A 21,979-nucleotide genomic window follows, 5' to 3' on the forward strand; every position below is an offset into this window, starting at 1 on the left:
TTTAAAGGGACCAAGCAGAATTCCAGTCCTCCTGCTATTGAATCTTCTGCTCAGTTGCAACATTGTGTGAGTTCAGGGCTCCGTAAACAATCCTGAAGACAAGTCCTCCAGTGAGTCATGCAGCAGGGGCAGTGACAGGACAAACTTTCACCACACTACCCAGCCAATACACCTTTGAACTAGTAGCACCCCATCCAAGGACTGGAGGGAAATTCAGTCTCAATGGCTTCTCTGTTGAGGGGCCAATTAATGTCAGTTGTGGGGGTGGTTTATTTTTTTTCAGGTGGGAAGTGGGCTCTTGATTTTATGTCAGGTTTCCTTGAAGCCAACAGTGAGTTCTGAACAGCTTATTAACTCCTTGCAGACTCTTGACTTTGCATGGACTCCACCATTGGTGCTGATGCAGCAAGCATCATTGTTCTGTTTCTGACTGGTTTTGATGTTTCATAGTATGTAGGTGGCTTGTTTTGGCTGAATTGTCTCTTGTATCATAGAATATCAGGGTTGTAAGGGACCTCAGGAGGTCATCTAGTCCAACCCCCTGCTCAAAGCAGGACCAATTCCCACTAAATCATCCCAGCCAGGGCTTTGTCAAGCCTGGCCTTTAAAACCTCCAAGGAAGGAGATTCCACCACCTCCCTAGGTAACCCATTCCAGTGCTTCACCACCCTCCTAGTGAAAAAGTTTTTCCTAATAGCCAACCTAAACCTCCCCCACTGCAACTTGAGACCATTACTCCTTGTTCTGTCATCTGCTACCACTGAGAACAGTCTAGATCCATCCTCTTTGACACCCCCTTTTAGGTAGTTGAAAGCAGCTATCAAATCCCCCCTCATTCTTTTCTTCTGCAGACTAAACAATCCCAGTTCCCTCAGCCTCTCATAAGTCATGTGCTCCAGCTCCCTAATCATTTTTGTTGCCCTCCGCTGGACTCTCTCCAATTTTTCCACATCCTTCTTATAGTCTGGGGCCCAAAACTGGACACAGTACTCCAGATAAGGCCTCACCAATGTCAAAGGGGAACGATCACGAGCTGCTGGCAGTGCCCCTACTTATACAGCCCAAAATGCCGTTAGCCTTCTTGGCAACAAGGGCACACTGACTCGTATCCAGCTTCTCATCCACTGTAACCCCAAGGTCCCTCTGTATCCTATCCCTACCCTCCAGCGTATCTACCACTCCTCCCAGTTTAGTGTCATCTGCAAACTTGCTAAGGGTGCAGTCCATGCCATCCTCCAGATCATTAATGAAGATATTGAACAGGACCGACCCTTGGGGCACTCTGCTTGTACCAACTAGACATGGAGCCATTGATCGCTACCCGTTGAGCCCAACGATCTAGCCAGCTTTCTATCCACCTTATAGTCATACAATACTGTTTCTGGTCTCGAGTTGGATGAGTGTGCATTTGCAAGCACTTCTTTGTAGATACAAGTATGGGGGAATTTAAAATTCTGTGGTGAAATCCTGCTCCCATTGAAGTTAATTAAGACAGGATTTCACTCTAAAGTGCTTATGCACGTGAGTTGAAGTGTTTTTCACAACCATTTATGGAAAGCAAATACAAAGAGACATGAACGAAGGGACTTAATTTAAAAGTTCAACAAAATATTTTTGGAAGCATGTTTGGAATATTCACCTACTTCTACTAATGATACTGGTAAATTACCCTTGTGTTGGTAGAACCTTAGCATTCATTCCCTGATCACTATGGACGAGCTGGAGAGGAGGTGGGGCAGTCTAATAAGGGTTGTCATGGTTTCAGCCATAATACAGACAAAGAACAGTGTTAGAATGTAATTGGGGAAGAATAATAAGCAAATTTTTTTTTTTGCAAAACTGGTAAAACAGCAATATAGGAACTAATACATACCCAATAATGTGAGGAAATTGATACACCAGTAGTAAATTCTACCCCCTTAGGCACAAATCAACATACATTGTTATGCACTGCCCTAAATCCCACTTTAATAACATAGCATTTGCTTTTTAGTGGGAGGGGAAGCCCGCGGAGAGAGAGTGGTAGAACTGTGTGTACCTTAGAGGCAGTGATGGGGCTGAGACATGTCTGTCCACCTTTGGTGAAGTTACAGGTGACTTGAATGGTGTCTGAAGAACAGCCAAGATTTGGGTCAATCCAGTAAGTACCTGAAGAAAGGGAGCAAGCTGGGATGAGGAAGAATGGGTGAGTGAACCTGTCAGCATTTCCCATGCATGAGATCCAGAAAGGTGTCAGCAGAAGTGATTTTTAATTTCTCTGCATACTGTAAATATGCTAGTCCCCTGCTTTAACTGGCCCTATACATGTATCCCTCTTGCAGCTGGGAGAATTCCCAGGACGTGGTTGTGCTGCTTACCATCACCCATCTTCTGTTCACAGTTCATGAGGTCTCGACAGATGCGTGCAGGGTTCTCCTTGGTTCCCAGGGGTCTTTTGATGCTCTGGATGAGGTTGCTGAGGTAGTGTAGAGTCTTAAAGATCTCTCCTTCCTGGTCTAGCATCAGAAGATCTGAATGTTGATAGCTCTGCTGTGGAAGAGAGAAGATGGCAGTCAGGCACTGACTGTTGAGCTTGACAGAACTGCTGCAGTTTGAGAATCCCCCACAAACAAATGCTGCCTTGGCTAGACACAGCATCAGAACCCATAACAATGGTAACTGATCCCTTTGTATTCTTGAGAAAAACACCACAGGCAAAAGGCACAGTCAGTAATGGAAGTGACCAATGCCAAACAGTCATAGCTAGCTGTTTTGAATTGGGAACTTTCCCACATGCACACTATAAAGAAGAAAGCATGACTGACACTAGATGGTCCCAGCTATTCATCACTGTTCCCCAAAAGAGAGAAGCAAAACATTAAGAGGGCAGAAACCCTCCCCCCCCCCAGGATTCTATTCAGAGAGCACAAGCATTCTCTGATGGCAGCCTAGTCCAGTCCTGGCAATAACGTGCATTGGCTAAAGTTTTGCAATACTACTTTACGATGGGGATGATGCCTCCCCACCTTTTTCCAACAGCAGAACAGGAGCATTCTAGGTCTTGGAACTGATGGGGGCCTTAAACATATTCGTCTGTTCTCAGTGTGAACAGTGGGGTTCTTTAGAAAAGAAGCAATGCATTTGTAATCTAGAGCACGCCTCTTCCTGACTAGAAACATTTTGAACGCAGCTCAGATTGAGAGCCCTTTAAATGATCAAGAGAGACTGGACATCTCATTGAAAAGAGGTGTGAGAAAGGAAAGGTTAAGGTTCGCACAAGATTAACAAAGCAAAGCCTAATCCTGCAGTCCTTATACAGGCAAAATTCCTACTGAAGTCAACTGAGTAAGAACCATGCATTCAGGCTTTGTGTTCTATACTGGTAGAGGGATAGGATCATGGAAGGCAAGTGGGAAGATGGAATTGCTTTACATAAAAAGAGCAGGCAAGATGGCATGAAAGGCTGTTTCCCCTCCTTAGGATTACACAGTGCAGCACTCTGCACCTGTATCAAAGCTTGGTAGGTTGAAAAGCATGCTGGTACCTCTGTAGACTTGAGTGCAGTGTTCGAGTCCATCATTGTCTGGAATTCTGCACCAAAGCCATCCTGCTGCTGGTGGAGGAAAATATGATAATGGCATTTTAGGAGATCATTAGACCAATTTATAACAGGAGATGAGTGCCCTTGGCACAAGCAGTACATGTTTCTCTATATCTAGGTGACAGATACAAGCAATATCCTGCTAGAATGGTATCTTCTGCTCAGTCCATGTAGGGGGGGATGTTCTAGGGGACATCAGCTTGGGAAAGCAGGGCACTTGCGAATTTCTGAGCTCTGCATATGTTCACATGTGCGTATCACAACTTCACTCACTATCAACAACAACAAATCTATTGTATAGAATAAAACCCAGCAACTTACAAATGAAGCTGGAATTCTTGTTGGCCCCTAGAAACCAAAAAGAAAAAACGTAACTGTGACTGATTTTTATGATCAATGCATAATATTGTCAAAGAATTTCTGATTCCCCTTTTGAGATTATCCCTCTTTCCTGTGGGTCCTCACTACAGAGGGGAGAGTAGCAGCAATATTATTTCCTATATTGCACTTTAGAGCTACAGATCTCCAAGTGCTTTACAGCCATTAGTTCATTCAGACATGTAAACTCCCTGTGAAGTAATTTATTATCCTTATTTTACAGGAGAAGTCAAAGTGTAATTTCCAAATGAGTGAACAGTCTCTCTGGATAGGGCCTAGTCACTTTCAATAATAGGGTTCATCATCCTCTGAACCCTTTCCCGATGTACGTACCGGAGGCCCGGGGAGTCCTCGTGGGCCTGGGGGACCCTAAAGAGAAAAGCATCAGTGAGTAAAATGCCAGCAGTGAAATTATTCATCCTTGTATCCCAGAAAAAGATGAGCACCCTCCCATATCTATTCTCTCCTAAAAATCTTCCAGCTCTTCAACATATTAGTGTCCTCCAGCTCAACCCTTTGTGGGGACAGGCGGTGGCCATATCTACCCACAGTGCAGCTTTTTACTATGCTAGATTGTCTCCTAATGTAGCTCTCATGCTTTTTTCATCCTTAGTCTCAGCCATCCTTAGTGGCATGTGGCTGCACCTCTCTGGTCCCATGCCATCCCCCCATTTTTTTTTTTTAAACTTTCCCTACTATCCATAGTTCCTCTCACTCCCTCCTAACTTTGCAGCACCTGATTTTGCTGCACATCAGTTTATTCAAGCAAGGATAATGACAGCCAGAAAACAGTTGTCTGAAATACTCACCCTTGGACCTTGCAAACCCTGCAGAAGAAAATCAGGAGGAGTTGGTCAAAAGATCGCATGCCTCTAATGTAGTGTCTTTCATCCCAAGGGTTCCCAGTATGGTTTAGAAGCTCTCTCAAAACGCAGCCCCATTGGAGGGCAGCAGGAAACCTGGGCCCCGTATATTGCACAGCAACAGTGGGAAGGGAAATGATGGTAAAGGATAGTGAGGCAGAATCCCCAGTTATTTGAAAAGTGCCTTGGGATCTTTCATGTCTATGCAGAGCGGAAAGGGACATCTTTTTATAAAAGTCTCCTCTGAAAAATGTGCACACAGTAAAACTGCATGAAACTCACTGTATCTATCTTGGAAGGATGAAAGGCTGAGTTAGTTTTGCTCCCTCTTATTCCACCTGTCTGGTATCCTCTGTCTACCCAATCTGAGAACAGCCTCCTATGCAGCTGTGGTACCTGAAGGATTCTGGAAGAGCACTTACCGTTTCACCACGGCTGCCTTTGTCTCCTTTGGGACCCTATTTAAAGAACCACATAGAACGTGATTAGAATCAGGCAGGCTTCTAATAAGAGTAATCATCATGTTGAGGGTTTGACATGTTTTGGTGAAAAACTCTCTGCATGTGGCCCAACTGTATCTCTAAACAAAACATGGCTGGTTGTCTTACTTGTCTCCCTTCTTTGGGAAAAAAGTAGCTAGTGTTATTGAAAGTTTCACAGATTACAAGTGAACAAAAAGGAATGTTTATAAACTTCCAGGCTGATGTATGGCTAAACGTGTGCATGGCAAGGGAGCAGCCTCTTTGTAACTGATACAGCACCTCTGGTGCATATATGCTGTTTGGTGTCAGAGAGTTGCAAGGTGTGTACTTGTTCTGAACCCCACCTGCTGATTAGGGTTTTACATATTTCCTTCCCTGGGACATCTAATTCAGCTCATCCCTCCTCACTTTTAAAACTAATGGACTAATCCTTGTATTTTCCCATAGATTTTTTTCATCTTTATCAACATCAGTTCCTGTGTGCGGTTCTCTGCTTCACCCCTCTTATTTTATTATGCCATTTTATTTGACTTTGAGAGATTTTATTCTTTATTTTTAGAAAGTTTTGACTGAGTGCCCCTTTTGGATTTTAGGAGTTGGGGTAGGAATAGGAGTCCTGGGCCAGGTCTTCAGAAGTGCTCAGAAACTAACATTTCCCATTGTGATACTTGGCCAGATTTTCAGAGGAGCTCAGCACATTTGGTGCTAAACTCTTGAAAATCTCACTTCTTGCTGAGGTACCTAAATGTGAGAGGAGTTCTTTTCCAAATCCAGCTCCACAGCTTATAAATTAAAAATATATCACCCTTAACAGTCTAATCCTTCCCACCCCAAACCCTTACTTAAATATGGCTGTTGCTAATTTATAAACTAAGAATTCCCACTACCCCTGTGACTGCAGCTGCACTTTTGTTGGCTTATTCTATAAAAATAAACTTTTTTTGCCCCGTTAATTCAGATGAGGTTTAGTTCTGCACTTGTACATAGCTAGTAAGTGAAAGTCAGAGACTTCTGAGGAAGCAGCAAGTACTGGTCTAAATACTCGCAATCATTATGAGCAGAGAAAAGAGACACACTTACTGAGCTTCCTGTGGGACCCAGAATTCCAAGCGGCCCAATAATACCTTCCTTTCCCTAAAACAGAAAGCAAGAAAAAGACATTTATGAACTGGGGTTTAGGGAATGGAAGTAATTTCTTACCAAACTAGACCTGTTGAATATCACAGGGCTCCATACCCAGTACAAAGATATAGTGATTCCCCCTTCTTGCCCCCTTTAAGGATGCTGGAGTTGCCTTTTCATTCCTAACAGCTGAATCAGAGACATTTTAAAGGACTTCTGCTGTGTTGAGAGCCCAAGGGTTTAAGGAGCATCTCTGGGATCTCATACATTTTCAAAAAGTGTCTTCCTGGTTTCCTTTTCCTCAGAAATCAATCCCAGCAGTGGGAACTAACTTATTGTATCCATGGGATAGGCATTCACAGCCCAGAACTCCTGTCCTCCTTCCACCATAAAGCTCTTGAACTGCAGGTTGCTACTTCCATTACTTCAGTGCACTGTTAATGAATTCACTACAAGGAGTATGTAAAATAAGACCTGACTGGACAATGAGACCATATCTTTGAGAAGTGTTTTATTAGACAGTTGAGAGTCCTTATGGTGGGGAATCTCTACTGGAGACTAGCAGCATTGTAAAAAATTGCCTTCCGGGTAACATAGCATGCTGGACACAGCTAATTTAAAACCTCTATTTACATTGAAATTCATCCTAGTGACTTAAGGGGACAACAACAATTAGTTGCTTAACTGCAGTTTTCTAGTAAAGGGGGAGTAGAATTGTATTTGGTATGTTTGGGATAGTTAGAATGTGGTGTTGAGACCAAAGGTTGTCAAATAAGGGTGGCATAGTATCTTGTACATGTGTTACTGTATGACCCAGCTGAACTGCAGCTTCTGATTAGTGTGTATGTCAAATATGCTATGTTAAAGTCTGCTTTAGTCCCCCTTTTTGAGCAGCTCAGGGTTTGGCCCACAGACTGTCCTGAGAAAAAGCAGCAGAAGGGGGGGGGGGGGGGGGGAGAAGACAAGAAAGTTCTAAAATTGGAATAAAGTTCAAAGAACTCACCATGAGACCTGGCGGTCCCCGTGGGCCCTGAATTCCTTTGAACCCGAGGTTTCCTGGTGGTCCCTGTAGATAAAAATCAGATATAAGTCTTGAAAGACCCTCAACAGATGCACAAAGGTTTGTTTCTTTGCTTACTACTCTGGTAGTATGTAAGTCCTGATTTTTTTTTTAAAACTGTGGGCCCACTCCCATGTTCTGAAAATTCCCCTCCTCCCCCCACATTCTCTAGAAAGCAGGATGGTCCTTTTTCTTTGGTAACTTAGATCTAAGGTCACAGGAGATGTTCAGATAAAACGGGTGTAAAACCTACATGAGGGCACACAACACCCATGTCACCCAGCAGGGTCTTTTGATAGGATAACTATAGATGATGAAGATGGGAGTCTCTTCTGACAGAGCAAAGGCAATAGAGACATTCACAAGTCAAAAGAACATTAGAGGGGATTAATGTTCCATCCCACCATCCATCCTGGTGGGAATATGAGCTCCACCAATATGACTGTAACTTTAGTGTTTTAGGGATGATTTTAGAAGTTGAGTGTGTCTCAAACCGCTAAAAAGAAGTAAACTAAAGTAATTAGGAATCATCATTTGGGTACAGTAGTTTCTGGAGAGGCACCTGTAAAGAAATTTGCTGCCAGTCTGCATTGGATCTCCCAAGAGCTTGGAACTGCAAGAAGCACATGGCTGTTCCCAGTAATCCATCTGCCACAGTAAAGTGAGGAACAGAATGTCTGCCTTATACAGACACTATAGAGCCCATGAGATACAAAGAAGTGTCTTACCTTTGGCCCAAACATGCCTGCAATCCCTGGAAATCCTGACTCGCCAAAGTCCCCCTGGAAATAACAGCCAAGCAAAGACAAATGAAAGAGCAACCAAGAGCAATACATTTGAGCTTAAATGGCTTATCACCAAAAGGTTCCTGACACTTAGGTTGAAAAATACTTATGGATGTTTCTATTTCCCTCTCTCTAAGCCTGGGATTATGAAGACTTGGAAAGGAAATCAGCTGTTCTGGGAAAGAGAATATGAGATCTTCCCATGTGGTTGAATTAAGATATTAGCATAGTCTCTCCTCCCCACTGCCAAGTTGGTAGAAGGTGTAATAGGGTACAGCTTGGGAGTTTGGGCCATGGTCAGGGGAGAGGAGTGTCTGCTCCATGAGCTGTCCTTAAAGGTCTCTACGGCCCATACCTTTGCACAGCTTCAGACACTGATAACTGTCAAATGAAAACGCTGTTTTGCTTTTTAATACAAACTAAGTCAAGCTGACTCCTCATGAAGGCCCATTTCAAGCTGCAGTCGTTTTGTCTGTCGAAAAGTATGTGCTTAGAACTTTAAGAACCAGGAAACAAATATTTTTTCAACTCTTGCCCATTTCAAATATGCCTCCAAGGATTATCGCTCACATTTTCAAGGAAAAAAAAAATCACCTTTGAACAGTTAGGGTGTGTGATCCAAACTTGGATTAACACATAATGGACACTGTCATAATACATGTAACCAGTAATAAAAATGGAAGAAACACAAATCTGCATGTGAACACCCTCATTTCTATATTTTGAGATGCAAGCTCTTTGGTAGCTATAGACTAACTGAATATCAACATGCAAAGTGACTCAGGATGGTTAGGAAAAGATTAGGACAAAAATATAAGCACGATGACTCTAGAATCCTAGTAATAAAGGAGATGGAAACATGTCTTGTTCAGCCCAGTTGTAAATGATTTAGGTGATGAGGATTCCACCACTTCTCTCACAAGGTGATTCCAGAGTCTAATAGACCTTGCTGGTAGGAAGCTTTTCCTGCCATGGTAGTGAGAAATTGCTTGGCAAGCCAAGGCCTGTTTGAAATCTGTAGAGTACAAGAAGCTTTCCAAGGATACAAAAACCTTAACTATCCGTTTATGGATCCTGGAAAGGAAACCTACTGCTGCTGCTCCCACAGTAGGAGAATCTCTCTCCATGGAGTGGCTGGCAGCACAAATAAATGCAAAGCAAGAAGGGATCTAGAGGAAAAGGAGATGTGTACTAAGTTACAGGAACATCTTATCCAAGAGGCCTGGATAAATATTTACGTAACAACCTCCAGGAATGAATATTGGGTACATGAATCTGCCACTCATATACACAAAAAGGACATAATGGGACTCAAATTGACATTGCTTCTTGAGCCAGGAGCCTATGACCTGCTTGGCCACTTAGACTCTTCTTCTAGGATGGTGGCGCATGCAGCATACTAGTCTCTCACACTCTCTTAAAGAGTGGCACTGCTCTTGGAGTGAAGGAAGACAACTCACCCATTCCAGAGGAGAATGGGGTCCAACACTGGCATAGACAGATATAAACCTAATCTTAACATATTGCTAGGTATTTATCCATGGCTTAACTGCACTGATGATCTCATTGGTTGTGATGCTTGGTCTATCTTGGAAGGGGAACAAACCGGCCAGCATGCATACATATTTCAAACAGTTGAAGATCCCATTGGCTGCAAAGGCAAACCGATGTTGAGCAGACAGAGTGTACAATAAGAGATTTAATGTGGTCTCTTTTTAGGGGATCTCTCTATAGTAGGGATAGTAAGGGATGCAAAAGTAGGTAGTAAGTGCGGACAGTGTGCTCTTTACTGTACCAGGCACAGAAGGGATATTTTTTCTGCCCCAAGGCGTTTACAGTCTAAGCTATTAAAACTCCCAATATGGCATCAGCCTTCTGCCTGATGCACAGAGCTAGGCCAGGCAATCTTACAAGTGCAATACATAAAAACCACAAGCAGCAGCAGCCTGGTTTAGTAATGGGGGGTGCGCACAGTTCCTTTCCTTTGCTGAGGCTGGTCAGTTGTACAGCGCTCAGGGACACCAATCACTTGATTCTCATGGGGCATGTCAGCACAGCAGCTGGGAGCCATAAATCCCAGTGTTATACATGCACTAGCTGCGGTCATACGAGTGCCTAAAAAGAGCAGTGTAGCTGCAGTGGGATGGGCAGTGACTTCAGTTGCTCCAGTACAATCCCGCTCAGCCCCACAGGTACATACTTGGGTGGCCAGCCTGAACTGCTACCGGGGCGCTGCTACTTTTAGGCACTAGCTCAAACAGAGCTAGTGCATGTTTGTCTATCTGCATTGGGAATTACAGCTCCCAGCTGCGTTGTAGACAATACCCTCTGAGAATGCTCTTGGCTCTGGACTTACCACTACACTACCATTGCTACCACACCAGGAGATATCCTTATTGCTAAGTACTGCTCCTAACTCTCTTGCTCTACCAAATGCAGGCTGCAAGGTTCCTTTTATACCTTTCTTATCCTGGGTCAGCTTACTCATCGCTAATTCCTAGAGGTAGGGATGCTGTGTGTAGTAGGACAGACACTAAGGAGTGTAATATAAAGTAATGGCTGCAGGGTGTGTAACATTCAAATTGTGATTGACAAGGATTCGTTTGAGTGGGTGCAAATGAAAGTGTGATTGAGTGGAATGAGCTTGGCAGTGCTAGTGGGCCCCTGTCCGACATTAAAGAGCGCCAATACTGAAGAAGCAGGTCTGTACTGACATGTAATTGCACCTGTTCAGCTCAGCTGCTCAGTACGTGATGCCATTCCACTCTCATGTTTGTGAACTCCAAACTCGCACAAAGTTCACTATTTAAAAGAGGAACATGGAGTGACGTGCACAGAGTTCCACAACCGCCCGGCCTTGGGAAGCGTACACTGAGATTGTGTATCTGTGCTACAAAAATGCATGCAGTAGAGCATCCCAGGACTCTACCCTCCTATGCACTGCGGGGACTCGGAGCCACCTCTTGCAGGTAGGAGAACTACAGTAAGACATGATCATTTAAATTAACACAACTAACCGGCTGTCCTTTGGGTCCTGGCTCTCCTGGGCTTCCTGGGAGCCCCATTCCTCCTTGTGTACCCCGTTTCCCTGTTGGGCCAGTCTGCCCAGGCAATCCTCTTTCACCCTACAAAGAACACAGAATTAAAATCATTCCAGTGGATCAGAGATTAAATATAAAAACATATACCCTGACATTGGCCATTTCTATTGCATGACAAGGTGAAAAAATAATGGCAACGGGGATAGGGGATGTGACTTCATCTATGTATCACACACGGCTGGGTTCTTACAAGATGTATAGCATAAAGCCAGTAATGGACACCAACGTGTTCCTAGAGGTAGTTCCAAGACCTGCAGTACAACATGTGTCGCAATGTAGCATTTGAGGGGTAAGATTCATGCTCCCCCTCATTTACACCCTTGCATGCCTGCTTGCCCTGCCCCACTCAATTTCTCAGTCTCTTCTCTGAACAAGGCTGGCGACAGATGATTAATCCATCTAAAATGCTAAAGGAATTCCAAGGTTTCAGTTCAGTAACTTTAATCCAAAAGTTACAAAGCTAACATTTGCCCTGGAACCGACTTCCCAAGTCAAAGACAACAAAGGGGCGTCCAAGACCCAGCATCTCAACTCCTTCCCCCTCCCCCTGACCTTGCAACGCTCCAGTGATAAAGGCTCAAGTATCAATCAGTGGTGACAGCCTGTTATTTCTACCCAAGGCAGCTGGGGGGCAGTAAGTGACAACTTAATGGTAATGCGTTAAATGAGTATAATTTGATTCAAATTCTTCTGGCCTCTCCAAACCCAGCTGGAATCTCTCTATTTACAGTCCCTTTTTACAAATGGCTAAATCATTACTGGGTCTGCTTTGTATCCTGTGATCCACATGGGATGGGGCTAGAACCAGTGAGAAATCTAGGAGTCACTAAACAAGTCTCTGGCTCAGAACGGTGCCCCAAACCATACCAGTTCCAGCAGTTCAAGCCCTGTTGGTGCTAGCTGAAAACCTAGCAGTGTGAGCTTCTTCCCCAGTAGTGCCTGCTAAGACACTACCAGTACAGACTTCCAAGGATCCAAGACCTTCCCAAAGGAGGTGCCTGGTCATGCTTGCTAGGAGTCTAGCAGTCTGAGCTTCCTAAAAGCAATGTGGGCCAGGACAGGCTGTGTGAGCTTCCTTGCCACCTTCCCAAGTTCACACTTGTTTTAACAAACAAACAAACAAAAACCAACCCCGTACCACAGTGAGGTGGAAACTGACCTTAAATCCTGGTGGCCCCTGTGCTCCGGGGAGACCAGGTATGCCGGGGTTCCCTCGTTTTCCCGAAATCCCTGTTGTGCCTTCTTCCCCATCATCTCCCTGTTCTCCCTATAAAACAAGTCCAGGAGAGAATACAGAGAAAGTCACCCTATCCTTCTGGGCATGCTCGCCCCTTTGAAAAGGCAGCCAGAGCAGTGTGACTACAGCTACACTGGGTGGGCGTGGCGTGCATTTATGAATGGCTGTGTGAGCATGCGCATATGCACAGGATTTTACAGCACATGGATCTGCGCATACAAGAGCCTGTTTGTCTGGCTGTGAGAGTCACTTTACTTACACACTCGTCCACATGGAGACATCTGCCTGGGTTTGTATGTGTGAAGTCTGTGCAGTGGTGTACATGGCCCACTCTGTGTATATGAGAGCATGGCTATAGCAGTGGGTGTGTCAATTTCTACTGCTTTATCCTTTGCTCTTCCCTCCTCTGGGGTAGTGTTTGCTTAAGGTGTCCCAATAGAAGTGTTTCAAACTTACCTGCAGCCCAGCTGTGCCATCCTTCCCAGGAACTCCGTCCACTCCAGGAGAACCCTCCTGACCCTGCCTTCCCACTACTCCCCTAGGACCAGGTAACCCAACAGGACCCTACAAACACAAAAAAATTAGTGACTGAAGTGTTGGGATGCCAGGGACTCATAAAAGGAAAGGCTGAATTTTCACCTACCGGCGAGCCTCTGCTGCCAGCTTCACCCCATGCCCCTTGCTTTCCTTTTTGACCCTTAAAGCAAAAAAAGAAATAATTCTAGTATGGTCCCACCTGGGAAGCCCATTTTGGCCCATGCAATGGAGAGCAGTTTAAAAAGGAGACATATGAGGTCAGTTGCTACAGCAGAAGGAGATGAATTATTATTTGGTTTTATTACAAGTGGTTCTCTAAGAGTTTCTGGGTTATCTGCTTTAGAGGACAGGAATGAATAGCCAGAAGGAAAGTCCCTACATTTTCCTAATACAGAACAGATGAGGACAAATAAAGCAGGAGGATGAATTTGAGAGAGAACTCCACAGCACTGGCATGCATTACAATGAGATGCTCAAAAATCATCCCATTCATCATTCCTTGGCAGCATCATGGAAAACCAACCACCAAGCCTTCTTCAGGGGACTCAGATAGGGAAGGTCTTATTCTGGTCTCTGATAGATTAGAGAGTTTTCCCCCGTCCTGGAGAGTTGGAGGTAAACGCTTCCTATAGCTAAAATCTGTAATGCTGATTTGCCAATAAGGGTAGGGGAAGTGTCAAAGCAGCAAGTATGCGGTCCTGATTATTAGCTAGGAACAAGGATTAACTCCTGCAATATGAACGGAACACTTGGCCTCATCACCTTTGCTAGGATTCAGAAGCTTTAAAGCTCTGTCATGTGCGAACACATTTTTAAAAAATAAACCAAGTGTTCCATGTATCACTTCTCCATCTGCAGACAAGTCTCTGAAAACTGGCCAACTGTGTGGAACAAGAGCTACTGTTACTCATTAGATCCAGGGGCAGTTCCAGATCTACTATGGGTGATAGGGTGTGTCTTTCTTTGAATGCAGTGGCTGGTGAACTCTGTTAAAATCACCTATTGTAGGTTAGTCTACTTGGCATTATGCCAATTCCCATATCTTGCAGGACAGAATGTGAATTAGCTGAGTATTGAGGTCATGCACTTAAATTTGGGCAAAAGAAGTCTCTGGTGGTTAATGGATTGGGAAGCTGTAGAGATAGACAGACAGGAAAGTAGAAGTAGATATTGGTATAAATTCAGTTCAGATAGAACCACATGCAGTGGATTCTCTTTGTTGCGGGGGGAACAGTTAGAGGGAATGACCCTTCTGAGAAGCAGGAAAAATGGAGAATTGTGTGGATAATGGACTCTGGATTTGGAAGGTTTTAAGCCAGAAAAGTTTTATGGCTGAAACCCAGCTAGAGAGAGAGACACACTTGCCTGGTTCAGATTTCCCCCAGGGGCAGACATGCCGATTGTGGTCCAGAGAGGCAGAAACTGATGTGGTGTGGGAAAGAGGGACCACACCAAGGTCCCAAGGCATGTAACTAAGGACCTGCCGGGATTCATCCACAGTGCTAGTACTGTAATTCTCTTGATCTTCTCCAGCCCCAGGAAGCCAACAAACTAATGGGTTTGGACACACAAATCAATATTTACAGCCCTCCTATTGGGTTCTCCATGGTCATTTCCAGCCACAGATCAATGAACAAGCCACATACTCTTGGAAAAACCGTGACAGTTCTGATTTCACTTCAGCTTTAAGCTTTGGATGCCATAAATCCACCCCCCTGAAACCTACCTCTTCACCTTTGGATCCCTTTGGCCCTGGCTGGCCTGGTGGTCCAGGATCCCCCTAGAAAAGATGACAAAGAAAATCTGTTTGAAATACTTTTCTGGCAGTATCTTGCATGAAGAATAAAGAGCAGCATTTGCTGTGTCCCGTACAGCACTGACCATACGGAATCATTTACTGGGAGCAGCTTTTGCTCTCACAACCCTCCTGGGGAATGAGGCTCCAGAGACTGTTTAACAGGGTGTCATTTTGGAGAAGCAGCATTGTCTCCCCCTTGCTTGGGATAACTGTTTGACTTTGAGATCCACAATAAAGAGCAGGTAAAGGATCAGGCCCCTCAATGAAGAGAGTTACAGCTGTGGTTTTTAAAGCAGATCCAGTAGTTTTTGCAGCAAATACAATGATGATGCTTATGGTATTTGCCTCCTTCTCTCTCCTGAGTCCCAATCCCTCTCTTGAATCTAGATTTCAGATGTCTCAAAGCCAGCTACGAAGGGGAGAGGAAGAGAGATAAGGAAATTGATCACCCTTTCAGAAATCTGTAACATTCCCTTCCCCGTCACATATATGCAAGCTCCCCTCTTCCTATTCTGATTTTTTAGTGGATTTTGCTGATGGCAAAGCAGCAGGATGTGTATTCTCTAACCATGAGACACCCTGGACTTATTCCAAAGAAGATGTAGCAGGTTATTGCCTGTCTGCAGATCTCTCTCATTGTAGTTTCTAATTGTCTGCTGTTTCTGATCCTCCTGTTTCTGTATCTCCTTCTCCAGAGCTGCCTGCTTCTGTTGATTATCTTGGGGGCAATTCAGAGGCTAGAATCAAAGAGCTATGAAGGGTAAATGGATCACCTACCCCCTTCTAATCATGTCACAGATCACTGAGATTTGGACTTAAGAAAAACTCTTTCTGTAGCCTCACAAAGAATGGAAGTCATTTCAAATTTGACTGACACTGTCTAGTATGTTTTAGTATGTTTCTGCACTCCAGGGTTTACAGCTCTGATTGGAGAGAGGAGAGAAACCAGATGATAAGCTGATTTTCAGGAATGGTATTCATTGAAGCTTTGAGCAGATGCAGCTCAGGAACTAGAATAAGCCTAGATAGTACAAACAGTATGAATGTCTTTGGGGATCTGTTACATATGTGTACTTTGAAGGTATGCACAGCATCTCAAATTTCTATTGAACAGCCTTATACTACTATGCGAGTCTGTGTAACAATAAGAGCAATATGGCGGGGATATCAAAACAGCATTGACATGAAAGAAACTTGACAATACCCCATCTATGTTCACCCCACTGACATTCTGGCCACTTCTCTCGAGCTGAAACGCTTTTGCATTATTTGTTTACAACTGAATAATATATTCCCGTTTGAAATTGCACTTAGAAATTAGGAGACATGGGAGCACCCAATGCTGTGTGTAGGGCAGAGTGTTCTACACTGGGTAGAACGTGAAGTGATTGTTTTATTTCATAACCCCCCCTTTGAAGAACACCCTAATGAATGCATCTGAGAGCGGTGTAAACATAATGGAGCAGAACCTCGGCAGATGTAAATTGACAAAGCTCCACAGACTTCATTGAAGTGATGCTGCGTTAAATCAGCTAAGGATCTGGCCAGAGGGATCTGATGCACGGTTTGTTACTACGTTCCCCACTGTTGTTTATGGAATGATTAACGGCGAGACAGCCAAGCCAATGTAGAGTTTATTTTTCAAAACTTGAGAACATCAGGGCTGAGTGCAAAAACACCTGGGCACTTGCATGTCTAATTTACAGGCCACAATTACCATCATTGTATGCAAAAACTCTAGTCCTTGAGCATGAAAATACCTGGTCAGTGGTTTGACCGATCATTTGCGTGTGCACACAATCACAGTATCTGCATGTACAAAGTAGGTGCATTTACACACAACCCCCAGAAGTTCGGGTTTTAAAAATCAGGCCTTCATTTTTTAACTGATTTTAGTCTTCATTAAACATGCCGGACTGAGGGCAGGTACAACATGGGCAGCAGCAGGACAAACGTATCTCACGTTGCCCCTCCAATGGCCCTCAGCTTACCTGGATGGGCCTCTGTAGGAGTGAGAGGGGACCCAATCAATCTATGGCCTCTGCTGAGACTGCCAACCAGGGGTGGGGGCCTACTGAGATTTATGCAATGTGGACATTTGTCCAGTGGGAACTGGACAAAGACCCAACTCATTCTTATCTAGTCCAGGTACGTGGAAAGCATTTCACACAGGTCACCAAACCGCAGTCCCATCTGAATCACTCTGGGTCACTACTGACAAGTTCTGGATTCAGACTTGTGACTTCCAGGTAAATGCCCCCATATTAATATAATCATATTACATTACGAATCTCCCAAGCTTTCCCATCCTCTTTTAATCATTAAAAATGTCTGGTAAAACAGGTCTAGTGTCACAAGCTTTGAATATGGGAAGCTGCTGCTGTCTCCTCCCCCACTTGTTTTATAGGAAAAATAAAATATACCTTGTGACATACTTTGATTACACCTTCAGGAACCATAAATTTTATAGCTATAGATATTCCTAAAAACCCCACTGAACCCTGGCATATGGAAATGCACATACAGGCGAGTCTCATCTTACGCTGGGGTTATGTTCCGCTGTCAGTGCGTAAAGCAAAAATCGCGTAGAGTCAAAATTACATTTAGTGTAATGGCGGGCGGAATCACCCGCCCTAAAGGTACAGTATTTAAATTGTTATTTCTCTCTTTTTAGGGTTTTTTTTTTTTTTGGTTTTGCCGACCGCGCAAAGCTGAATTCGCGCATGTTAAATGCGCGTAAGATGAGACTCGCCTGTATTGTAGTTTGTAGCTCACCGTGCATTTCTTCTAACCCCCTTTCCCATGCTGCTCCCACGTTCTATCTCCATTTGTCACATACACAGAGTAAGATCAGATTAAAATCAATCAATTAATTAAATAAAATAAAATAAAATAAAATAAAATAGAGTCTTACAGGTAGACCTTGCTGTCCAGCTTTTCCTCTGTCCCCGTCAAGTCCTTCCTGACCCTTAAATAAATGAGAGTGCGCATGTTAGTTTATTTTATGGATTTTCTTTCACAGCATACAGTGTGCTACTGGGGGATAATGGGTGGTGGGAGAATACGCACACAGTTGTATTCTGCCAATGCCGGGAAGGCAAAGTATATGGGTGGTGCTATGCAGATGAATGTATCACAGGGAAGCAAATGCTTTTCTTGGGCAAGAGGACCTTCCTCAAGCTAAACTCCTACCTCCTCCAATTCCTTCCCAGCTCAGATTTCCCCTCTGTGAGATCATTTCTGATTCTGAACACTCCCTCTCCTCTCTCTCCCCTCTGATCGGGAACAGCCTCCCTGTATCTCTCTGCCTCAATGATTTTCTCATCTGAAAACATCTCCTCTCCCTTGTCTAGATCACTTTCTTTCTCTCAGCATTATTATATAGCTCTGCTATTCTGTATTTAGTTTTATGTAGTATTATATAGCTCGGTACTCATACTGTATGATAGACACTGTACAAACTAAGGTCTAAACCCTGTAGTGCTAGTTGATACATTCTATACTTACTGTAAATACCATCTTTTAAAAAGCGGGTAAGTGGCAAGTAGACATGGCCTCTTGTACATTCTTAGGGAAACAGACATCTTGGATTAACTGAGCTAGATAACTGTTCCAAGTATAATGTACACTCTTTCAGGGATATTCATAGGAAACAGGCAACTAAGAGTTACAACTAGCTATTATGTCACAATTTAAGCAGGAAACAGGGCTTACCTAATGCATCCATAAACACACAATGCATTAGTTTAACTAAACAATTGATTACTGATGCCCCATAGAAAGACTACAGTGAGTAGCATTTCTCTGGGGACTCGTGGACAGACATTTGGAGATGACAAATAAGAGAGTTTGGTACATTTTTGTAATTAATCATTCTCACTGACTGCTTCTGTAGTGAGGCAAGATCTAATCCTAAGAGATACTTTTCAGACCAGCTCCAGTCAATCATGTTGAGAAGCTACTGACAGAGGGACTGGAAGACGCTACAAAAACAAGACAGGAATAAGGGGGACTCGTTCATAAATCTGGTCTTGGCTGAGAGAGCCCACAGCTAACTGAAAAGATTTTGGAAACTCCCAATCCACTAAGTTAATAGGGATCCCCTTGAACGCATCTAGCCTTGTGCCAGCAGCTACAAACCAACAGTCTCAGCTCTCACACAACATCATCATGACCTAGCTGTCTTGTGAGCTATTTCAACAAAGCCTTCTGAGCATGTTCCCCAGACACCATGATATTTCCTCTGGATTTAAGTCACTGATAAGAAGGTCCTGCTCATTCTCTCAGCCTTGCAAGCTCAGCTCAGATGTGTGACATTGTGGGATGCTGGTCCTGATGCTATCCGGTCTTTTCTTTGCCTTCAGCAACTGCTCTTTCACTTTAAGGAAAGAGATCTGAATCATTCCTCTGGGTCCTGAGTAAAGCAAACAAGCCATGTACTGCTCACAAAGAGCAACCATGGTGAGATGTCACATAACAGCAGCTTTTAAGCTTTGTGGGCTGTTACACAGATGAAGAACTTCTCCAAAGTTAGTTCCTAGGCAAATATTTAGAATAGGACTTACAGGGTAGCCAGGGTCTCCGGGCTCCCCTCGATCTCCTCTGTTGCCAACTGGACCCTACAACAACACAATAAAGGTTCAAGGTAGATGTGAAATGCCAGTGGTCCACGCCATCTGTCATGATCTCTAAATACAGCATCTTCTATGATCAGGGAAAGAATCCAGACAGTTGGCTAGTCTGCATGTGCGTCACATGCAAAAATCAGGCCACAGGATTAGAGAAGGGACCTGAAAAATATCTTACTCTGTCACCAGGTGGTCCTGGGGGGCCTTCTATTTTCCCATCATCACCTTGTTCTCCCTGTAGACATAAATATTAATGTTAAAACAGCCAGCAGCATACATGGCAGGTGGTCCTATAAGGGCCTGATCCAAAGCCCTTTAAAGTCAATGGGAACCTTCCCAATGATTTCAGTGGGGTTTGAATGAGGCCTTAGGGACTGGGTAAAAAGATGGCTTTAAAAGGGCACCAACTACTTAAAATAAAAATAATAATCACATTTCTGTTCAAATATTTTTTTTTTGTTTTTACTTGTTATTCTTACAAATGTGATTCCTGAAGGTGAATGACGAGAGAAATATAAAGACATTCCTCTGGACTCTTTTCAGCTGGTTAACTTTGTGCTGAGTCAGTTTCACACCATTTCCCCCATTTGTGTGCATCTCTTTTGCACAGCAACATAGGGGAGAAAAAACATTCTTTAACAATAGTCAAATGTGACTGCAAACCCACCAGATCTGAATAGGGGGCCTCAGGCAGGACTAATCCTGAAATTATTAAACTCTCCTTAAAAAGCAATTGACAACATTTCAAATTGAGAGGAGGCCCCTTTAAGTCTAAGGATAACATTTTCAGAAGTGCCTAAGTGACTTCAGAGCTCAAGTCCCATTTCCAAAGTGACTTAGAGCAAGACTGACAAAGGCATTTAGACGCCTGATGATGCAGCTAAGCACCTAGTGGGATTTGCAAAAGCACTAGGCAGACTAGATGCCCAACTCCCATCAACTTTCAATAGGAATTAGGCACCTAACATGTTCAGGTACTGAACATTTGATATTTGAAAATATCACTAGGTACCTGTGTAAATTCTTAGCTGTTCACAGTCTGGCTTGTAGGAGCCTATGGCTACGTCTACTCTGCAAGAAAAGACCCATGGCAGTCTCAGAGCCCAGGTCAAGTGACTCAGGCTCACGGGGCTAAAAATAGCAGTGTAGATGTTCAGGCTTGGGCGGGAGCCTGGGCTCTGAAACCTGGGGAAGGCGGGGGTCTCGGAACCTAGGCTGCAGCCCAAGCCCAAGTATCTATACTGCTATTTTTAGCCCTGCAGCCCAAGCCCGAGTTTGTAGACCAGGGCTCTGAGACTCACTGCTGTGGGTGTTTCTTTAATTGTGTAGACGTACCCTTAGTCTCTTTGAAAGTCAGTGGGACCTGGGCTCCTAATTGCCTATGTCCCTTTTGAAAATGGGACGTAGGCACCTAAAGCACATAGTTGCTTTTGAAAATGTTACTCTAGATCTCTTTCCATTCAATATTTTTCCATCTAAAGGAAGTCTAGCTAAAATGATTTGTTTGAAATACACATGGGTACCGCCGAGGGTGAGGCTTAGTGAAGGGCGAATCACACCCATGCGCCTGTTTGGATAAGGATTATGAAGGATGAAATGCTGCTAAATTTGTCTCAGGCTAAGTATTAAGTGAGCACTGATGGGTAAAACTCTGCTGGGCTCTCTTTAAAATGAGGAAAGATACTTTAGTGATGGGCACATGATAGATAGATTGGATTTATGATGAGAGATTAGCCTTTGAAATTCAGATCCTTCTTTTGGTTTGGCAAACAGGGATGGAATTTTGAGGGAAGGTCTGAGAGTCTCTGTCTCTCTCTCTCATTCATATTATTCCCTGTTCTTCCTGCTGGGAATGCTGCATCAACAAGCGCCTCTTGCAGCATTTCTGCCCTTCCCAGTTCCATCTGGGTCGGGAAGCAGAACCACAGAAATAGGTAAAGTTGGAAAATGAGGGGGGGGGGGGGGAGAAAGCAGGACAAAGTTATTTCAAATCTTCTGAACTTCCAAAAAATTGGGTCCAAATTTTGGGTTGATTCTTATTGATTGGAACCAATTTGCCCATCTCTAACAGCCCGGCACCAGCAAATTTGTGCAAAACTGTCCATGCTGCGACATGAGTTTGCTCACATACTTTCTCTTGCCAGGAGGAGTGGGGTAGACAGGAATCCTTACTGCACCAAAAAGAAGGATTATTCTAGCCAAGACCTACAGTACAGTGCCAGCTTTGGCAAGAGGGTTAGTTTTCTAGTGATGTCTGAATGGTTTCTTTGCTGACTGCTTTTGCCTGGTCTAGTTACCCCTTTCTGAGGAACCCAACTACACAGAGTTATTTGCAGCTGCCTATAAAGTTAAACAATGGGAGGGTGCAGGATGCTTCTTTGACGTTCTGAATTTTATTGCCCTGACAG

General features: G+C 43.9%; 1 protein-coding gene across 1 annotated transcript in view; it reads right to left on the reverse strand.

The window, feature by feature from the left end:
• COL27A1 (collagen type XXVII alpha 1 chain) overlaps window positions 1-21,979 on the reverse strand; it is a 210,781-nt gene that overhangs the window by 2,171 nt on the left and 186,631 nt on the right. The window contains exons 42-59 of the mRNA XM_065418988.1: window positions 19,750-19,806; window positions 19,509-19,562; window positions 17,858-17,911; window positions 14,872-14,925; window positions 13,252-13,305; window positions 13,065-13,172; window positions 12,531-12,638; window positions 11,288-11,395; window positions 8,214-8,267; window positions 7,429-7,491; window positions 6,384-6,437; window positions 5,244-5,279; window positions 4,768-4,785; window positions 4,292-4,327; window positions 3,902-3,928; window positions 3,524-3,592; window positions 2,358-2,529; window positions 2,039-2,166 (exon numbers count right to left, since the gene is read on the reverse strand). Coding sequence (XP_065275060.1) covers window positions 2,039-2,166; window positions 2,358-2,529; window positions 3,524-3,592; window positions 3,902-3,928; window positions 4,292-4,327; window positions 4,768-4,785; window positions 5,244-5,279; window positions 6,384-6,437; window positions 7,429-7,491; window positions 8,214-8,267; window positions 11,288-11,395; window positions 12,531-12,638; window positions 13,065-13,172; window positions 13,252-13,305; window positions 14,872-14,925; window positions 17,858-17,911; window positions 19,509-19,562; window positions 19,750-19,806 — 1,254 coding nt within the window. The remainder of the gene's footprint in view (window positions 1-2,038; window positions 2,167-2,357; window positions 2,530-3,523; window positions 3,593-3,901; window positions 3,929-4,291; window positions 4,328-4,767; window positions 4,786-5,243; window positions 5,280-6,383; window positions 6,438-7,428; window positions 7,492-8,213; window positions 8,268-11,287; window positions 11,396-12,530; window positions 12,639-13,064; window positions 13,173-13,251; window positions 13,306-14,871; window positions 14,926-17,857; window positions 17,912-19,508; window positions 19,563-19,749; window positions 19,807-21,979) is intronic.

Source organism: Emys orbicularis, chromosome 18, assembly GCF_028017835.1.
Source record: "Emys orbicularis isolate rEmyOrb1 chromosome 18, rEmyOrb1.hap1, whole genome shotgun sequence".
Taxonomy (NCBI): Eukaryota; Metazoa; Chordata; order Testudines; family Emydidae; genus Emys; species Emys orbicularis.